Source organism: Sesamum indicum, linkage group LG11, assembly GCF_026168435.1.
Source record: "Sesamum indicum cultivar Baizhima isolate 11 linkage group LG11, ASM2616843v1, whole genome shotgun sequence".
Taxonomy (NCBI): domain Eukaryota; kingdom Viridiplantae; phylum Streptophyta; class Magnoliopsida; order Lamiales; family Pedaliaceae; genus Sesamum; species Sesamum indicum.
This window is the reverse complement of record NC_142667.1, coordinates 8,675,565-8,696,034: the sequence shown is the minus strand read 5'-3', so window position 1 is coordinate 8,696,034 and position 20,470 is coordinate 8,675,565. Positions and strand designations below refer to the sequence as shown.

Here is a 20,470-nt window from a genome sequence, read left to right as displayed (position 1 = left end):
TTTTTTTTTTGTTATTAGAAAAGGTTGTAAACTTAGTCCCACATTTTAAAAAGATGTTGTAAAATTAGTACCAGACATTACAAATTTTTCACGATAGAACTAACTTTGCGATATTTTTTTAAAGTGTGGAACTAATATTAATTATTTTAAAAAGTATGGAATGAATATTGTAAATTATTACCAAAATTACAATTTTCTAATAAATAAGAAACCGTGTAATCACCGACGGTGACTGTTTGGGACTCAGTTTACGAATTCAACAACTCAGAGTCAGACCTTTTTCCCTTTGAATTTCTTCATCAGTAAATTGTTAATCAATAATAATTAATTAAATAGACGTGCAAGACCCGGACATTCACACAAACACACGCACTTACTGCGTGTATGTGGTGTACGTATATATATATATATATATATGTATACGTATGTACACCATCAGTCATAATTCAACAAACACACATACTGTTCACCGGCCATGGAATTTTACCTTCCGTTCATCTCCAAATTCACCGCCTCTCTCCACGGTTGCGACCGCCTCCCCGCCGCCGAGGTATTCGACCCGAACTCGCGGAGTCCGCCGCCGTACTGCGCCATATGCCTCAGCGACGTCTGCGGCGGCGATGGATACCGGAAGCTGCCGGAGTGCGGGCACTGCTTCCACACGCAGTGCATCGACGCGTGGTTTAAGTCCCACTCCACGTGTCCGCTCTGCAGAGCTCAAGTCCCTCAGATGATTTCGCTGAAGGGGGATCATCATTACCAGTGGGTCGATCTGATCTCTGACGTTGTTCTGTTGTTTCGGAGTTTCGTGGAGAGAATGTGTAATCCTCTGAACGATGAACTCGCTTCCATGTTCTGCGACAACATTAGGCGCGTGTCTTAGCTGATTGTTTCATGTTTGTTTTTATTTGTTTTGTTTCATTATTATTTTTTTTCTACTAATTATTTGGAAAGATCAACATTTCAAGTGATTGTAGTTAAAGTCTTTTGAACTTGAGAAAAGTTCAGTAGATGTATCTATTCGTGTTATTATGCTGTTCATGATTCACAATTTTATAATTAAATTATAGGATTAATTACACTTATGCCTCTTTAAAAATGTGAAATTATAATTTCTCCCAAAAAAATTCTGAAATTACAGTTGCACTCTCTCCAAAAATTTACTGTTTGCACATAACCTTTTTATGTTAGGACAATATCAGTCAAAAAAATTATATAAATTTCTAACTTTACCCATCATTTAATGTTTTCATGTAATAGTATTGTACTTAGGAAGAAAAAAATGTTATGATATTAATCTTATAAGTACAAATATATATATAAATGTTAAATAAAAGATAAAATTAAAAATTTATGTATTTTTTTTTTGCTCTCGTCAGCATTTTCTGTTCAAATTAGGCCTGGCAACGAGTCGAGCTCGACTGTTTTGAATTATGAGTTTGAACACATTTATATAATAATAAACTAATTATTTAAAAAAACAAACAAGCCTTACCAAATTTATAAAACCAAATAGAAACCACAATATATAAAGATTAAATTTGTCAATAAACCATTTGAATATAAATAAATTAGTTACATTTATCAAAATCCAAAAATCTTTCTAAACCCATGTTTGCTCAAAAGTGACAAAGTCCACGTAACGAAGTCGTTCTTGTTGTTATGCTCTCAAACCTACATAAAATAAATGATAATAAATTAAATTAGAACCGTATAACACAATTCAACCAATATGTATATATCTCTTTGCAAGTGAATGAGAATAGCACAAGATTATCAATATGGTTTGCTAGAAATTACCAAACCCAACAAAAAAGATAAGAAAGTTACCACGTAATTTTACATATATTGATGGTGATGTGCCAAAGGTAACTTCATGTAACTCAACTGTCGATAATTATCTCGATTGTTTCTTTTAAATTGCATCATCTTGTGACATCTTTGAGATGAATTAATGTGGTGGATTTGAGGTTTGAAGTTTGAGATTTGAGGTATGAGAATGAAGGTTGGAGTTGATACTTCAATCGGTATTGATATTAAATTACGTGGTAACTTTCTTATCTTTTTTGTTGGGTTTGGTAATTTCTAGCAAACCATATTGATAATCTTGTGCTATTCTCATTCACTTGCAAAGAGATATATACATATTGGTTGAATTGTGTTATACGGTTCTAATTTAATTTATTATCATTTATTTTATGTAGGTTTGAGAGCATAACAACAAGAACGACTTCGTTACGTGGACTTTGTCACTTTTGAGCAAACATGGGTTTAGAAAGATTTTTGGATTTTGATAAATGTAACTAATTTATTTATATTCAAATGGTTTATTGACAAATTTAATCTTTATATATTGTGGTTTCTATTTGGTTTTATAAATTTGGTAAGGCTTGTTTGTTTTTTTAAATAATTAGTTTATTATTATATAAATGTGTTCAAACTCATAATTCAAAACAGTCGAGCTCGACTCGTTGCCAGGCCTAATTTGAACAGAAAATGCTGACGAGAGCAAAAAAAAATACATAAATTTTTAATTTTATCTTTTATTTAACATTTATATATATATTTGTACTTATAAGATTAATATCATAACATTTTTTTCTTCCTAAGTACAATACTATTACATGAAAACATTAAATGATGGGTAAAGTTAGAAATTTATATAATTTTTTTGACTGATATTGTCCTAACATAAAAAGGTTATGTGCAAACAGTAAATTTTTGGAGAGAGTGCAACTGTAATTTCAGAATTTTTTTGGGAGAAATTATAATTTCACATTTTTAAAGAGGCATAAGTGTAATTAATCCTATAATTTAATTATAAAATTGTGAATCATGAACAGCATAATAACACGAATAGATACATCTACTGAACTTTTCTCAAGTTCAAAAGACTTTAACTACAATCACTTGAAATGTTGATCTTTCCAAATAATTAGTAGAAAAAAAATAATAATGAAACAAAACAAATAAAAACAAACATGAAACAATCAGCTAAGACACGCGCCTAATGTTGTCGCAGAACATGGAAGCGAGTTCATCGTTCAGAGGATTACACATTCTCTCCACGAAACTCCGAAACAACAGAACAACGTCAGAGATCAGATCGACCCACTGGTAATGATGATCCCCCTTCAGCGAAATCATCTGAGGGACTTGAGCTCTGCAGAGCGGACACGTGGAGTGGGACTTAAACCACGCGTCGATGCACTGCGTGTGGAAGCAGTGCCCGCACTCCGGCAGCTTCCGGTATCCATCGCCGCCGCAGACGTCGCTGAGGCATATGGCGCAGTACGGCGGCGGACTCCGCGAGTTCGGGTCGAATACCTCGGCGGCGGGGAGGCGGTCGCAACCGTGGAGAGAGGCGGTGAATTTGGAGATGAACGGAAGGTAAAATTCCATGGCCGGTGAACAGTATGTGTGTTTGTTGAATTATGACTGATGGTGTACATACGTATACATATATATATATATATATATACGTACACCACATACACGCAGTAAGTGCGTGTGTTTGTGTGAATGTCCGGGTCTTGCACGTCTATTTAATTAATTATTATTGATTAACAATTTACTGATGAAGAAATTCAAAGGGAAAAAGGTCTGACTCTGAGTTGTTGAATTCGTAAACTGAGTCCCAAACAGTCACCGTCGGTGATTACACGGTTTCTTATTTATTAGAAAATTGTAATTTTGGTAATAATTTACAATATTCATTCCATACTTTTTAAAATAATTAATATTAGTTCCACACTTTAAAAAAATATCGCAAAGTTAGTTCTATCGTGAAAAATTTGTAATGTCTGGTACTAATTTTACAACATCTTTTTAAAATGTGGGACTAAGTTTACAACCTTTTCTAATAACAAAAAAAAAAAAAAAAAACGGGGGGGTTTGCAATATTTTTTTGAAGTGGGACTAATATTGCAACGGATGGACTATACTTTGCTATATTTTTTTGAAGTGTGAGACTAATGTTTGCTATTTCAGAAAATATGGAACTAATACCGCAAATCACACTGTATTTTGGAATCAAAATTGCATTTTTCTCGAACTCAATCAAATCCGATTGAATTACCAAGGATGTCTTAAGTTCATAGTTGAGATTGAGGTATGATTAAACTCAAAGTCATAGTTCGAGACCCATAATCCAATTGAATTACCAATAACGTTTGAGGTTGAGATCTCATGATTCAACTAAAAGTTGTGGGTCGAAATCCACCAAAATGTGTGGACATTTGTAATTTAAATTTAATGGAATGAGTATTTATCTTACTTAGTGTAAATTTATTGCAATTCGAGTTTCATGAGTTTATTGTAATGTGAATTTATTAATCCAATCGATGTATTTATATAATTATTGTTTCTATCCCCCCCCCCCCCCAAAAAAAAAAGGGTCCGATTAAATTTAACCCATTACACAATAAATATGATACATTTATCGTATACATCAATCACATTAACTCAAGTTTGAACAGATTTGATTTTTTGTTGGAAACTTCCAAATAAGCCAACAAATTTTACGATATGTTAAGGGATAATTACAGTGTCGCCCCTAAGGTTGGGTATAATTACACAAAAACCTCATATAATTTTGGAAATTATGTTTAGTACCTTTGGCGCCTGTCTTCATCTAATAAATAGATCTCTCCATTTATCAATTTACTGAATTTATGGATATTAGTAAAATAATTTAATAAAAATTCATATTTAGTCGCGATTGACTTATTGTTGACTTATTATATGTCAAACAATTTTTTTAAAATCAATCGGTTGAAGATAAACCTCTGCTATGAACTAGCATATAAAAATGTATATGGGTAGTTTGGTCAAAAAAAGTATTTGACATGTAATAAATCAATAATATAGATTTTCATTTATTTTTTTTGCTAATACAATAAATTTTGTAAATTTTGACTAACGGATAATTTTATTTATTAGATAAAACTAAATATAAAATTTCTCAAATTATAAAATTTGCGTATAATTACATTAAATTTTGTGAGATGGATATAACTATTCCATAAGTTAATTATCTTTTTCTTTCCAGTGAAAAAATATAACTATGGTCAAAAGAGACCCACGGAATCACGGCAAGATAAATACAAGTGGCGCCGCCGTAATACTAATTGAATTTTGTATGTCTTTTTTTTTTTTTTTATGTGAAGCTAGTGGTGTAAATAAGTCGAAATGGAATCGAGCTCGATATAAATTTTTGCCTCAAGTTTAAATTCAAATTTTTTATTTTGAGCTCGAGCTCAACGAGCTCAAAAATTTTATGATGTATCTAAAAAAAAAGAAAATAATAATTAATTAACAATAAGTTCCTATAAAATAAAATAACATAAAAACTCACTATTATTAATTTAATAATAAAAAGGTCAATAGTAAATAATTATTATTAGAAGAAATAATTACACCGTCCTTTCTTAAAGTTTGGTATAATTACACATAAACTTTATTTAATTTATTTTTTTATATGGAATTTGTTTTTTCATTTCTCATTTGTATAAGAGGGTAAATTGCATTTTTTTTCCTACAAAAAGATAGTAAAAAAACAGGGAAATAAACAGAAAAGAGGTCAAAAATGAAATGAAGTGGTAATAAGTAAGACCAAACCTTGAAAGACTATTACATAACATAACGTAACATTCGTTGTCGGAGTAAGAATTCAAACTTAAAACTCATTGTTTGACGTCTAATATTCACATCTCTCTCTCTCTCTCTCTTTATATATTGTTATTACATTATTACTCATCTCATCATCATCATTCACTCAATCAAATTCACATAATCTCTTCCTTCTTAAAAAACTAAAACAATCAAATCAATACCATGGATTTTTACCCTCAATTTCTACCCAAATTCACCGCCTCTCTCCACGGTTGCGACCGCCTCCCCGCCGCCGAGGTGTTCCAGCAGAACTCCCCGACTCCGCCGCCGTACTGCGCCATATGCCTCAGCGACGTCCGCGGCGGCGACCGATACCGGAAGCTGCCGGAGTGCGGGCACTGCTTCCACGCGCAGTGCATCGACGCGTGGTTTAAGGTCCACTCCACTTGTCCGCTCTGCCGAACTCGGATGATTTGGGTGAATCATGAGGATGATCGTCATTACCGGTGGGGCGATCTGATCTCCGACGTTGTTGCGTTGTTTCGGAGTTTTGTTGAGAAATTGTGTAATCCTCTGAACGACGAGCTGGCCTCCATGTTGTGCGACAACGTTGGGTGCATCTCCTCCTAGTCCTACCTCATCTCTCTACTCTGTATAATTCTATTCTATTTTTTTTTCTTTTTAATTTCTTTTTTATCAATTCTTTGGAGAGAGTTTGTATATTTAGTCCGTACCAAAGTTATGAACATTTTACAAGAAAATTTTAATTTAACTTTTTTTTAAATTATGTTTTATATTGCTTTCATCTGATGTTAATTTATAATATTAAACACTTTTGTGGGGAATCTAATGCAACTTTTTAAAATTTAAAGGGTTGTTTTATAATAGGAATAATTACACTCCCTTCCTCAAAACTTAGTATAATTACACATAAATCCTCTAAAATTTTAGAAATTACATTCAATTTCCCTGATGTTTATTTCTGTCTAATAAATAAGTCCTCTGATTAATCAAATTTATCGAATTTAATGATATTAATTTTAAAAAAGAGACAAAATCTATATTTACCTTGATTGACTTATTACTGATTTATTTCAAATCAAATAAATCTTTTTATGATCAAATTATCGTTATACATCTTACACATTAATTCATATGAGGAGGTATATTTTCATAATAACCCAAACTCAGGAAAGCAATGTGATTATCCTGAAAACTATGGAGTAAATTTTTCATATTTTTTGTGTATATTTTGTGTATGGAGTAAATTAATTTTATAATTGAAAAATGAACGGCTAATCATATTTTTCATTATTTTTCCCTTTCACATCCTTTTTAGTCCCTTTTTAATCTCCCTAAATATGATTTTTTTTTATATTATTATTATTAGGGTAAATTATAATTACCTTTCCTGAGATTCGATACAAATACTCTCTTATTATTTAAAAAATTACAGACACCCCCTCAATTGAAAAAATAATTATGTAGCGCTTAGACAGTGAAGTGAACATTATTATTTTACCCTTGTTGAATTTAAAAAAAAAACATTTGAAAAAATATAAAAAAAAATTGGCTGAGTAAAATCAATAATCTAGAGGGAATATTAATTCATAAAAATATTTTAAAAAATTATAAAATACATATATAATTATAATTTATGATTTAGAATGACATTTTTATGAATTTATCATAAAAATTGAATGAAAACCTAACAAAATGAACTCATTGTTACATATACATTGAAATCAAAGAGGTATTTGTAATTTTTTAAACAATGAAAAAATATTTATAATTATATCAAACCTCAGGGAAGGCGGTTGTAATTTACCCTTATTATTATTATTGGTACAAATTTGGAAAGCAAATGATAGACACCCCAAATGCCAGCCAACAAGGACTGTGTAGGTTGTAATTTACCCTTATTATTATTATTGGTACAAATTTGGAAAGCAAATGATAGACACCCCAAATGCCAGCCAACAAGGACTGTGTAGCCCGTATAAAATGTGTGTCGGCCAACGTCTCTATAATTGATCTATTGTTACTTTCATATAAATACATTGTATTGAATTCATGATAATTACGACATTCATTTATCCAACTTCATAAGAGAGATTAACCAAAACTTACATTTATTATATCCAATTAATGTTCTATACTTGTATGAATAATAAGTAAATTCCGATACATTTACGCATTAAGTGTGCTACGAACGCTAATATATATTGAATAAATTACAACTACCTTCCTTTAATTTGGTAAAATTATACATACTTCTTCGTTATTTAAAAACTTACTAATACCCTTAATTTTAATGTCTGTTTAACAACGAACCCATTTCAGCCTTCATTAAATTTTAATTCAATTTTTGTAGTGAATTAATCAAATTATCCATTTGAATTATAAATTATAATTTTATATATTTTTTAAAATCTTTTTACGAATTAATATTCACTATGAATTATTTAAGTTACACACCCTTATATATTATTTTATATTTTTCTTTTTTATTAAAAAGAATTAGCAAGAGTAAATAACAATTTCCACTTCAGCTACATAATTATTTCTTATTTGAGGAGAAAATTGTAATTTCATAAACAACGAGAAGATATTTATAATTAGATGAAATATCAATAAAGGTACTTATAATTTAGCCTACTTATATATATGTAGTCCATTCTCAACTTTTGACCCAAATGAATTGAAGCAATGGCCATTGAATAAGTAGCAATAGAATTAAGACCTTCAATCTCATAGAAAGGCAAAAAACTGATCAACTGACTCTCTACTGCACAAAGGTAATCATAAATAGCAGCAAAAGAGAAGCAAACTATAACCCACATCAATTCATGTAATCACAACCCCCCCCCCCCCCCCCCCAATCACTTAGTAAGTATTATCACACATGCCATACAACTCGTCCTTCTTTCTAATTATACATAGTTGATATGACAATTATAATTTACTTGTCATGTAATTTGTTTAGATCTCGGTTGGATGATCTGATTCGTGCTAAAAGGTTTGCAATACTCATTCGGGCATCACTTGAATCAAGTATCCAACTTACCACAAAAAACCATCCGCCTATGAGTATTTCGGTCATGTTTCCGGGTAGAAAGGCGAAAAATCAAAATCTCCTCCATGGATGTAGAACTTTTACGAAAGAAATTATACCTAGGAGTGAAACAGCTTCTTCAAGCAGCAACCTGACACAAACAAAGCAAAACAAAGTCTATTAAATTACCAACAAGGAACACAATGCATGCTTCTTCAGACAAATGCTCAACCCAGACCCACAACTTTCTGAATTTATTGTCTCATCCCACAAATTCGTGTATCGACCAATGGACGCACAGACTCTCGCGCTTGTTTGAATTCAAGGATAAAATGCAACTGAACAGACATTTCATTTTCATTACTATAACAATTTAGTTCAGCTTGACACAAAAATATAAATACCAATTGTCATCAAGGCAATATGCGCCTCATCCAACAGCATTTCAGTGCACTAAGTCCAGATTTCCTTTTCCATCTATATTGAAGGGGCTTAGTGCGTTTCTTGGAAGCATTATGATGTCGATTTACCTTGTCTTCGTATGAGCTAAAAACCTCTTTGACTGCCTCAAACACTTGGTCGATTGTCTTGGAAGCGTCGATCTGAATTAAAAGTAACATTGATAGTCATATTCAATGTCATCTGGGCTGAATATAAAACGGAAGGATGGGGACGAATTACCTTATGGACTTTCCCTTTAGAATTGTAGTATTCAATTATAGGGAGGGTGGATCCCATGTAGACCTCGAATCTCTTCCTTATTGTCTCGATATTATCATCATCTCTATTCTGAAAATATAAGTGTAAACTTACATAAAGAAACAAGTGGGTGGAGATGGAAAGCACAGACTGTAAATTTCATTAGGAGTGTGGAAAACATTTATAACCTGGTTCCTATTCAAAACGCGCTTCTCCATTTCCTCCTCTGGACAATCAAAGAAAAGAACGAATTCCGGCTCGATTCCAGTCTGGAACACAGAGCCAAGTGGTACAACATGAAAAAGAATGTCAGATGAACAGTCATATTCTTCTTCAGCATAAAGGACACACCCACCCTCCCACCCTCACACACATATATATATATACACATGGGAAGAGAGAGAGTTGAAGAAGAGGTAACAGAATAAGACATACAACAGATTCAAATGCAGCTCGATTTTCCTCATTACGGGGGAAACCATCAATAAGAAACTTGTCATTTCCGTCTTCCTCCATTGCTCGTTGGAGAAGCTTAATTGTGACCTCTGAGGGAACAATTTCTCCCTTCTTGATCATGTTCTTAATCATTGTCCTACATAACATAAAATGAAAAGTTGGAAAACCTCAAGCATAACAAGAACCTGAAAGATAAAATTATAAAATTCCAGAGAGACTTTGTTGGAAATCAAAAGTTGTCAAATGTATGGGAAAGTGACCATTATCTTATTTAGAACATATAGCAAGTCCATAAATCAACTTTAAAGGATCAGATCAAAAACTTTGTCCAAAAACACAAAAGTAGTAGGTCACTGCAAATACGACATTCGAAAACCGATGAAAAGCAAGGATAAACAGGCAGTAGTGGAAGATGAAGCAATGTCACTCATTCAATTAATGCACGTAATGAAAAGGATAAACAGGCAGTAGTGGAAGATGATTATTGTTAATCAATAATAATTAATTAAATAGACGTGCAAGACCCGGACATTCACACAAACACACGCACTTACTGCGTGTATGTGGTGTACGTATATATATATATATATATATATATATATATGTATACGTATGTACACCATCAGTCATAATTCAACAAACACACATACTGTTCACCGGCCATGGAATTTTACCTTCCGTTCATCTTCAAATTCACCGCCTCTCTCCACGGTTGCGACCGCCTCCCCGCCGCCGAGGTATTCGACCCGAACTCGCGGAGTCCGCCGCCGTACTGCGCCATATGCCTTAGCGACGTCTGCGGCGGCGATGGATACCGGAAGCTGCCGGAGTGCGGGCACTGCTTCCACGCACAGTGCATCGACGCGTGGTTTAAGTCCCACTCCACGTGTCCGCTCTGCAGAGCTCAAGTCCCTCAGATGATTTCGCTGAAGGGGGATCATCATTACCAGTGGGTCGATCTGATCTCTGACGTTGTTCTGTTGTTTCGGAGTTTCGTGGAGAGAATGTGTAATCCTCTGAACGATGAACTCGCTTCCATGTTCTGCGACAACGTTAGGCGCGTGTCTTAGCTGATTGTTTCATGTTTGTTTTTATTTGTTTTGTTTCATTATTATTTTTTTTCTACTAATTATTTGGAAAGATCAACATTTCAAGTGATTGTAGTTAAAGTCTTTTGAACTTGAGAAAAGTTCAGTAGATGTATCCATTCGTGTTATTATGCTGTTCATGATTCACAATTTTATAATTAAATTATAGGATTAATTACACTTATGCCTCTTTAAAAATGTGAAATTATAATTTCTTCCAAAAAAATTCTGAAATTACACTTGCACTCTCTCCAAAAATTTACTGTTTGCACAGAACCTTTTTCTGTCAGGACGATGTCAGTCAAAAAAATTATATAAATTTCTAACTTTACCCATCATTTAATGTTTTAATATAATAGTTTTGTACTTAGGAAGAAAAAATGTAATGATGTTAATCTTATAAGTATATATATATATATATATGTATAAATGTTAAATGAAGGATAAAATTGAAAAGTATTTTTTTTTTTGCTCTCGTCAGCATTTTCTGTTCAAATTAGGCCTAGCAACGAGTCGAGCTCGACTGTTTTGAATTATGAGTTTGAGCACATTATATAATAATTTATTGTTAATAAACTAATCATTTAAAAAAACAAACAAGCCTTACCAAATTCATAAAACCAAATAGAAACCACAATATATAAAGATTAAATTTGTCAATAAACCATTTGAATAAAAATAAATTATTTACATTTATCAAAATCCAAAAATCTTTCTAAACCCATGTTTGTTCAAAAGTGACAAAGTCCACGTAATGAAGTCGTTCTTGTTGTTATGCTCTCAAACCTACATAAAATAAATGATAATAAATTAAAATAGAACCGTATAACACAATTCAACCAATATGTATATATCTCTTTGCAAGTGAATGAGAATAGCACAAGATTATCAATATGGTTTGCTAGAAATTACCAAACCCAACAAAAGAAATAAAAAGTTACCACGTAATTTGATATCAATACCGATTTAAGTATCAACTCCAACCTTCAATCTCAAACCTCAAATCTCAAATCTCAAACTTCAAACCTCAAATTCACCACATTAATTCATCTCAAAGATGTCACAACATGATGCAATTTAAAAGAAACAATCGAGACAATTATCGACAGTTGAGTTACATGAAGTTACCTTTGGCACATCACCATCAAGAGACAAATTTACATATATTGTTTTTTTGTCGCTCTGTAAATTAATGAATAAAATTTAATACACTTATAATAAGTTAGAAATAATAGTGATATGTTCAAAACTTTTAAAAAACAAAAGAACTTACCAAAGATTTTTTCTTCACTCCAAAGCGTTTTCTCAGCCAATCTCCTCCGCACATCAACACTTGAACCGTATCTGAAGTCAATGATGCACGATATTTGTCTATTACTCTACTTCCCGCACTAAATGTAGCCTCAGAAGCAACAGTGGTGATCGGAATAGCTAAAATATCTCTTGCCATTATCGACAAAATCTTATACTTCAATGAATGAACTCTCCACCATTCCAGAACATCAAAGTCTTTCCCATCATTCTTGTCCTTCTCAAATATATAACAATTCTCCTCAAGATATAAATCAAGTTCAGACTTTTGAGGCTGAATAGATTCCACTGACTTCAGATATTCAGCATACTCAGACCAGCCACATTGAGTTTCAACATTTGTAAGATCTCGATTCGATGGTTTGTTTCTTTGCCCTTCTCCAATTGACTCGTCTTCAATGTTGGAAATAATCATATACTCAGAATAGAGCTCATATAGTGTCTTCCGAACAATAGTAATTTGCCTCTCAACATTCTCTGAAGAATATAGTCTTGGAAAGCAAAATTCAAGCACTCTCAACTTACACCTTGGATCCAAAACAGCTGCTAGACATCAGCAAATTAGTTTCTCCCCAATATTTATCAAACTTGTTTTTCATTCTTGCAACCATGTCTTGAATGAATATATCATTCTCTAATATCTTCTTATCTAACAAAACTTTCACTCTACTCACCTCATTAAGGAACAAATTTGAAGTAGGATAATCACTTCCGGAAACAATGTGTGTAGCTGTCCAAAATAGCTCTAATACCGAGCACACTTTCTCTGCTATTGTCCAATCCTCTGCACTTGGACAAATATCATAATGTGGTTCCCGATCAGCAAACCTTGGGAATACATCTTTGATTTTGATTGCAGCAACCAACATTTCATATGTTGAATTCCAACTTGCCCGACAATCATCAACTAACTTCTTGTCTGGTAAATTCAATTGTTTCACTATCTCAGAAAATATTTTAAGTCTTGCATCGGATCGTCGGACATACTCTACACTATCACGTATAACATCAACAATATTTTTAATCTCAGAAAGTCCATCTTGAGCAATGAGATTAAATATATGGGCGTAACATCTTATGTGGAATAGTCTTCCCTCACAAAGTAGTCTTCTTTTGTTTTTCACATAAATCTTCAGATTTTCAATACATGAATCATTGACAGAAGCATTATCTACCATATGGTGTGGATCTTACCATTGATGCCCCAATCCTCCAAACAACGCCAAATGACATTTGCAATTTCAAGACCTCGACGTGGAGGTGGAATATGAACAAAGTTAAGTACACGCTTCTGTAATTTCCAACTTTCATCAATCCAATGACCTGTAATGACCATGTACTCGATCTTTTGGTTCTTTGATTTCCCACAATCCGTTGTGAGGCTAATTTTGTTAACATTTTTCAATAAACTCTTCAGCTTCTTCTTTTCTGCCTCATAAACGCTGATGCAATAAGCTTTTGCTGTATTTATTGTAATTCCGCGCCACTCAGGCATTCCTTTTCTTTGCATCAAATTGAATCCTTCTTCTTCCACAATAGAAAAAGGATGCTCATGCATCATGATCCAATGAGCCACTGATTCTTTCATCTTCTCCATATCAAACTTCCCAACATACAGACTTGGACACGAAGTTGGATAGTTAGCACAACTTTGCAAGTGCCGATGCAATTGAGTTGTTGGAGTAGTTTTGATTTTGCTATACATCTTCTTACAATGTATACAAGAGATCTTCATAACTCCATCTGCATCCTTCATTTCTGTGAAATTTGACCAAACTGCTGATTTTTTTTGACGTTTGGGTTTTGGTCCTAAAGTTTCATCATCTTTACTAGCCTCCTCAATGTTCTTCTCTGTGCCAATAGTATCCATATCAACTCTATTAATCATCTCTTCATTAGTATCACTAGTTGTTTGTTCAAGTGTTTCCTCGTCACTTTGTATTATTGGACTTGTTGAATCGGTTATAGAAAAAGAAGTACTTGCTGAAATATTCATATCTGAACATTGAGGAGAAAATACTTATTGGCTTGAGGTTTGCTAGAGAAACTATAATCAATTAAAAACTAACCATAAATGCATATTTAGACTGGTAATCAATTAACACAACATTCTAAAACTTCCAAACTCCAGAGGACCAAATTCTAAGTTTTGAGATGATGTTTATGAGGTTCCAAGTTTCCATAACACCACAACTTAACATTCAACAATTCAATAAAGAATTAAACAAATAAAGAATCCCATAAGTATTAAACAAGAATCCAACAACAAGACCAATAAAAATAGCCTATGCTTAGGCTGGCAGAGCAACAGAAATCATTATAAGACCATCTAAAAAGTCTCTCATTCATTGACCATCTGAAGAATCCAACCATGAATCCACTATACCCAACTCATAAACAGGTTCCTCCTTATCTTAGAGAATATCAATAGTATGTGCCCGTAAAGAGCTTGGGCAAATTCTGTGTAACCTATGAGAGATAACCTTCGGTTTTTCCTCCACTTCTTATTACTAATATTACTAATATGCAGATTAAGTATTTGAATTCGTTCTATATTATCTCTTGTTTTATCATATGTTGAGTCCATTCTTGCTGAGAAAATGATTTGCATCACTACAATGATTTGTCTGCCAGCCTAAGCACAATAAAGAATCCGAATTCAGCAAACAGTCGAGGAAATAAGTAGGAGTCTTAGTATTTTTAATATATGACATTTGCTAAAGAATCCAACTTAAACGTATTAGCCGCCAGTGGAGAAGCCACCAAGACTATCAGGAATGAATAACCACAAGAAAACGCTACAACCCAAGAAAAAATAGAAGCGACATAACCAGCGGTAGAAAAAATAGAAGTAATCGTGTGTCAACAGAGAAGCATTACCTGAAAACCGCACTCGTCGCTGTCCTCGTTGCCGACTCGCCTTTCTTGTTGCCGTAAATTTGGGGGTTAGGGTTCTAAGAGTGGATTTGGGGAAGAAATAAGAGAGGGCAAAGAATGGAGATACAAAGAGAAAGAGAGAAAGAGAAAGAAAAAGGAGGAAGAAACGATAAAAAGAGAGAGAAAGAGATTATTATTATTATTAATATTATTATTATCATTATATTATTATTATTATTATTATTATTATTACTACTACTACTATTATTATTATTATTATTATTATAAATCATGAGATCGAATCATTATATTTTTACATAGATATAGTTGAAATTAATATATGTTCACAATATACAAAATTTATATATCTATAAATGTTAGTACAAAATTGATGTAACTATCATATTACATTGTTGAACAACATGGGTTAGTTGGGCTATCAAAATTCAGATCAAACCGTTAGATATGATCAAACTTACAGAAAAATACATTTGATAAAGTTTTAGACTTATTGGATATACGGATGTCGAGATATCGTACTCAAAACATAAAAGTAATCATTCAAGACGGTGTATCGTTGAATCAGGCCATGAGATTTTAAATCATACCGTCTGATATGATCTAATGGACACAGTCTTGTATATATTTAAATTTCGTATGAATCGTGTGTCCGAATTTTAAGATATCGCAAGTATTGATTAAACTTTTCAATCTGATTATATATATAATAAAATAATAATTAGAATTGTTCAACCATCATCATCATCATCATCATCATTATTATTATTATTATTAGTTTTAGATTAATTGATAAGAATTATTAAATTTTGACATAAATTTATAAATAACAAAAAATCATAAGTGAATTACTTGTCAATTTTAAAAAATATAACGTAATACAAATATATATTAAAATATAACATAGTTTATATATGTCATATTAAATAATAATTTTAATTATAAAAAATATTATAATTTACTAAGTTGTTGATTAAATTTATTTTGTATAAAGATTAAATGTATAAATAAAAGTACCATAATTTATTATTATCCAAAATAAAATGTATGATATTGATTAATAATTATAATATATGGTCAATTTTGAGTATAAAATTGATCAAATATTAAATATAAAATTAAATATATAAAAAATTTAAAAATAAAAATATATATAAAAAAATAAAAAAAATATTCACCAGCTCACGAGCCAGCTTACGAGTTGGTGAACAACCACGACTGAGCTCGAGCTCGAGCTCAAAATCGAGCCGGCTCGCTCATCTGCTACCCCTAGTTCAAATCTTAATAGAAGGGAATCAGGTGTAAATTAAAAATTTTCGGAGGGAGTATAAGTGTAATTTGAGAACTTTTTTCGAAAAGCATAATTTAGCATTTTGATAAGAAATCTAAGTGTAATTAACCTTAACTTATATAACTATGTGTTGTAGTTAAATTTCAACACTAATTTCATTCTTAATGTTAGAAAGAATTGAAAAATTATTTAACGTACATAATAGTAATTAGATGCACAATAATTATGATTAAATTAAAAGTTACAAATTACAAGTTTTGATCAAAATGCAGTATTTTTATGTAATTTAATTATAAAAAGTGATTACTGAAAGTGAGACCAAACGACATAAGAAATTATATTTACACTCGAAACACATATTTAATTTATTCAATTTATATATTTAAACGAAAGTATATTGCAGCTACAATATGATTTAATTGGTTTGATAATGAGCAAATTAAATCCAAATTAAAATTTCCCTTTTGTTCAAGTGGATTGAGGTCAAAAAAAAAAAAAAATGGATTGGATCCATAAGTCTAAAAAAACTATAATTTATTACAAATATAAAATTAATTTGAATTGATCCACTAGACTTTCATGTTAATTTTATATTGTTACGTGTTATGAGATGTAATTAAAAGTGTTAAAATTTTATTTTAAAAATAATTTTTTAAAGTGTAATTAAAATTTTATTTTAATTTTTTTTTAAGTTTTTGGATAAATAAAATATTAAAATTATAAAATATTAAAGTGTTTGGCATAATAATTTTCTTATAATATAATAATGACAGGAAAAAATTCAAACTGTTGGAATTTAAATTCATATAACAAATATTTTTACTTGAGGCAAAAAAATAAAAAAATACATATATGCTATATAAAGGGTAAAGGTGAATATTAACAAAGTCGTGAGGGTATTTTGGTCCTTCAAAATATTAAAAATATCGATGTTTAATTAATATAATTATTTTTATTCAAGAAGACTACTATTGAGCTGGTCACGTGCACCGTTTTAGCTATTTTCATAAATTTCAGTTATGTTTGTTCTTAACGTATAAAATTTTAAAATTACAGGATATTAAAATGGATTCACACAAAAATAAAAAAATTATAGTTTTTTCAAAATTATTTGAAGCAAGCACTTAGATTTATTGAAGGTGATGTGGGTAAAAATGAAAATTCTCAATAAAATAAGAATAATGAATCCTATTTTTCATACTTGGAAAACTCTGTGGGGTGATAATAATTTTTCCTTTCATTAACTTAGATAAATGAGATATGAACTATTTGATGAAATAAAGAGAGTAAAGAGAAAGAAAATTCCCCTCTAATGTGTGAGAGTATGGGCCTATTTTAGTCTTGTGAAAAATTTGTTTTGAAAAATTATTACGTGGAGGTGGCAATTTTAGTCTTGCGAAAAATTTGTACATTGAGCACAAAAATCATCATAATTTGCTAAAACCGCCGGCAAATTTTTTGGGGCATTTTAGTAATTTTTGGTCATTCTTTAATATGCAAAATTTTCAAAATTATGGGCTATCGAAATGAATTCATACAAAACTAAAATTATAATTTTTACAAAATATTTGAAGCAAGAACTTATATATATTGAAGAAAAAACATAATAATATATATACAAAATGACTATATATAGCAGTCAATTATGAAGCAAGAACTTGTCGGAAAGTGTAATTTGCAATTTCCAAAGTATTATGCATGTATATGACTCCTTAAGGTTAACCAGTAAAATAAATTATCCATAGAAAATTGATATTTTATCCGTAGGAAAGTGCTAGTCAAATAATATCCATAGGAACATGTTACTAATTAATTGAATGTTTGCTCTCCTATATAAAGGTTTGTAATCTTGAAGTTGAGGCAATGGATGAATGAATGAAAAAGATTTGTAGTACAAAATCATGGACCGACCATGCGTGACAAAAGAATCATACTCTTTTTTTTTTCGAACACCCAGAAAACTTCCTATATGTGTTTACACTTTTTTCTTACTAAATGGAAGAGAGAAGAAACAATAAGCTATTTATATGAGGAAGAAGAAGAAATAAATCTTTTCCACCAAATTTTCATTTATCGATACAATTTTCCTCCAAATTTGCACCCACTTAATGAAAATCATCTGCCTTTAGCAACTTAATGGTTACCCCTCTTGTGTCCTGAAATTAAAAAAAAAAAATACATATATGGGATGTAATGTCCAAATCATCTACAGTATGAGACCAAAATTAAAAATAGGTCTATTTATGAGATAAAAAATGCAATTTACCCTCACATGAACTTTGGGACATTGTTGAAGATCGAGGGATTACTTCTCATACTTTGGAGAAAGTAGCCGAATTCACAAATCCACAGAAAAAAAGAGCATTAAGGGAACAAGATAAGGGATACAAAAGCCTTGTCCTTTATGCACTAAGGAGTGGGTCAATCAATTTTTCCGCGTATTGCTAGTGCCAAGACTGTAAAAGAGGAATGGAAAATTTTGAAAAATCAATTTGGAGGATATGAGAAGGTGATCATGATCAAGCTACAAAACTTGTGCCGAAATTTTGACAATCTATCCATGAAAGACTAGGAGAATGTTCAAAATTTCTTTCTAGAGTTTCCTCCGAGTAAATAAAATAAGAGGCTATGGAGACACTTTAGAAGAGAAAAAAATCATTCAGAAAGTTCGACGATGCTTATCGGTGAAATTTGAGCATATTGTTGTAGCAATCAAAGAAGTTAATATTTTATCAATATTAACTTTTGACGAGCTCATTCCTTGAAGCCCATGAAAAAAGGATAAGCAGATTTACAACTCAAGACTTGGAGCAAGTTTTTCAAGGAAAAGTAAATCTTTCGCAAAAATAGGAAAAATAGGACAATGATTTGCAGTATGAAAAAAAATATGTCTGCACAATCACATGGAAGAGGTCGTGGGAGATACCAAAATTATCGTGGTCGAGGTCAAGGAGGACAATGCACTTCTAACTCGAGAGGTTCTACTCAAGACTCGAATTTTCATTGCCGTATTTGTCGATGGCCACGACATGAACAAGTGTTGGAGAAATGCAAAAAGTATAGAAATGCAGGCGACTCTCAACGAGATTATTAATACCAAGAAGACTGTGAGGGAAAGATGCCAACTTCATCGAAAAGGAAGAAGGAGACTAGGTATTTCAATCATATTTAAATTCTCAACAATTTGTAAATATCTGGTATGTGGACAATAGATGCAGCAATCACATGTCTGGAAATAAGATATGTTTGTAGATCTTGATGAATCTTTATTCATTAGAAGTAAAATTTGAAAATAACAAATCTCTCAAGATCAGTGGAAAAGAAGCTATTACAGTCCAACAAAAAGGAGGTTAGATCAATATATCAAAGATGTATTTTACATACCAGAATTGACTCAAAATTTATTGAGCGTGGGGCAACTGTTGAACAAAACTAAACAAGTTACAGTTCGATAATAATATTTGCATCATTATGGTAAACAAAGGAAATATATAGTTGTAAAAATTAAGATGAGTCAGAACAAAGTTTTCCCTTTCAATCTACAAGAGTACTATTAATGGAGATCATAATATTTGGCATTTGAGATACGGACATTTGAGCTATAAAGTCGTAAGTCTGTTAAAAAGAAAGAACATGGTATTTGAGCTTTCAAATGTTTTAGATCAAGATGGGCCATGTGAATGATGCATTTCAGAAAAAATGCATCGCCTACCATTTTTGAAAATATCCTATAGAGCCAAAGTCCTTATTGAGATGGCGCATGATGATATTTGTGGACCAATACAAACTCCATTTTTCAATGATTATTGGTATTTTCTCTTATTTTTTTGATGATTACACTAGGATGATGTGGGTGTATTTTTTAATCAAAATTAGAAGCATATTTTAAATTTTTGGTGTTCAAGACACTAGTTGAGAATCAGTTTGGAAGAAAGATAAAAAATTCTCCGTACTGATCGAGGAGAATTTATTGGAAAGGAATCCAGAAGCAATTGACGGTACGACACAACCCACAACAAAATGGTATCACAGAGCAGAAAAATCGCACTATTATGGAAATGG

The 20,470-nt window shown here is 31.6% G+C and overlaps 2 protein-coding genes across 3 annotated transcripts; both read right to left on the bottom strand.

Moving 5' to 3' along the window:
- Positions 1–8,314: 8,314 nt before the first annotated feature.
- On the bottom strand, positions 8,315–11,697 carry LOC148785077 (UMP-CMP kinase 3-like). Of its 2 annotated transcripts, XM_088875624.1 has the most exons (7): positions 11,603–11,697; positions 10,498–10,865; positions 9,803–9,959; positions 9,556–9,636; positions 9,350–9,457; positions 9,073–9,270; positions 8,315–8,819 (listed from the first exon to the last, which is right to left on the bottom strand). In XM_088875624.1, exons 2-6 carry the CDS (start codon positions 10,680–10,682, stop codon positions 9,082–9,084), a joined length of 720 nt encoding a protein of 239 aa, XP_088731750.1. In that variant the 5' UTR covers positions 10,683–10,865; positions 11,603–11,697; the 3' UTR covers positions 8,315–8,819; positions 9,073–9,081. The 2 variants fall into 2 exon arrangements, with proteins under 2 accessions (XP_088731750.1, XP_088731751.1); XM_088875625.1 differs by lacking the exon at positions 11,603–11,697 and having other exon boundaries at positions 9,199–9,270; positions 10,498–11,042.
- LOC105173437 (zinc finger BED domain-containing protein RICESLEEPER 2) lies at positions 11,527–15,262 on the bottom strand. The gene is given in 6 exon segments (XM_020697655.2): positions 11,527–11,697; positions 12,040–12,093; positions 12,185–12,773; positions 12,775–13,399; positions 13,402–14,220; positions 15,103–15,262. Coding segments are annotated over 5 exon segments (2,091 nt in total). The 5' UTR covers positions 14,219–14,220; positions 15,103–15,262; the 3' UTR covers positions 11,527–11,691.
- Between the last annotated feature and the right edge of the window lie 5,208 nt (positions 15,263–20,470).

Coding starts and splice junctions, on each gene's coding strand:
- LOC148785077 (XM_088875624.1), bottom strand. CDS start 10,682: ATGCACTGTGCGTGGAAGCAGTGCCCGCACTCCGGCAGCTTCCGGTAT. Junction 9,960..10,497: donor AATTTGAAGATGAACGGAAG/GTAAAATTCCAT, acceptor TATGTTATGTAG/GACAATGATTAAGAACATGA. Junction 9,458..9,555: donor GCGTTTTGAATAGGAACCAG/GTTATAAATGTT, acceptor TTATATTTTCAG/AATAGAGATGATGATAATAT.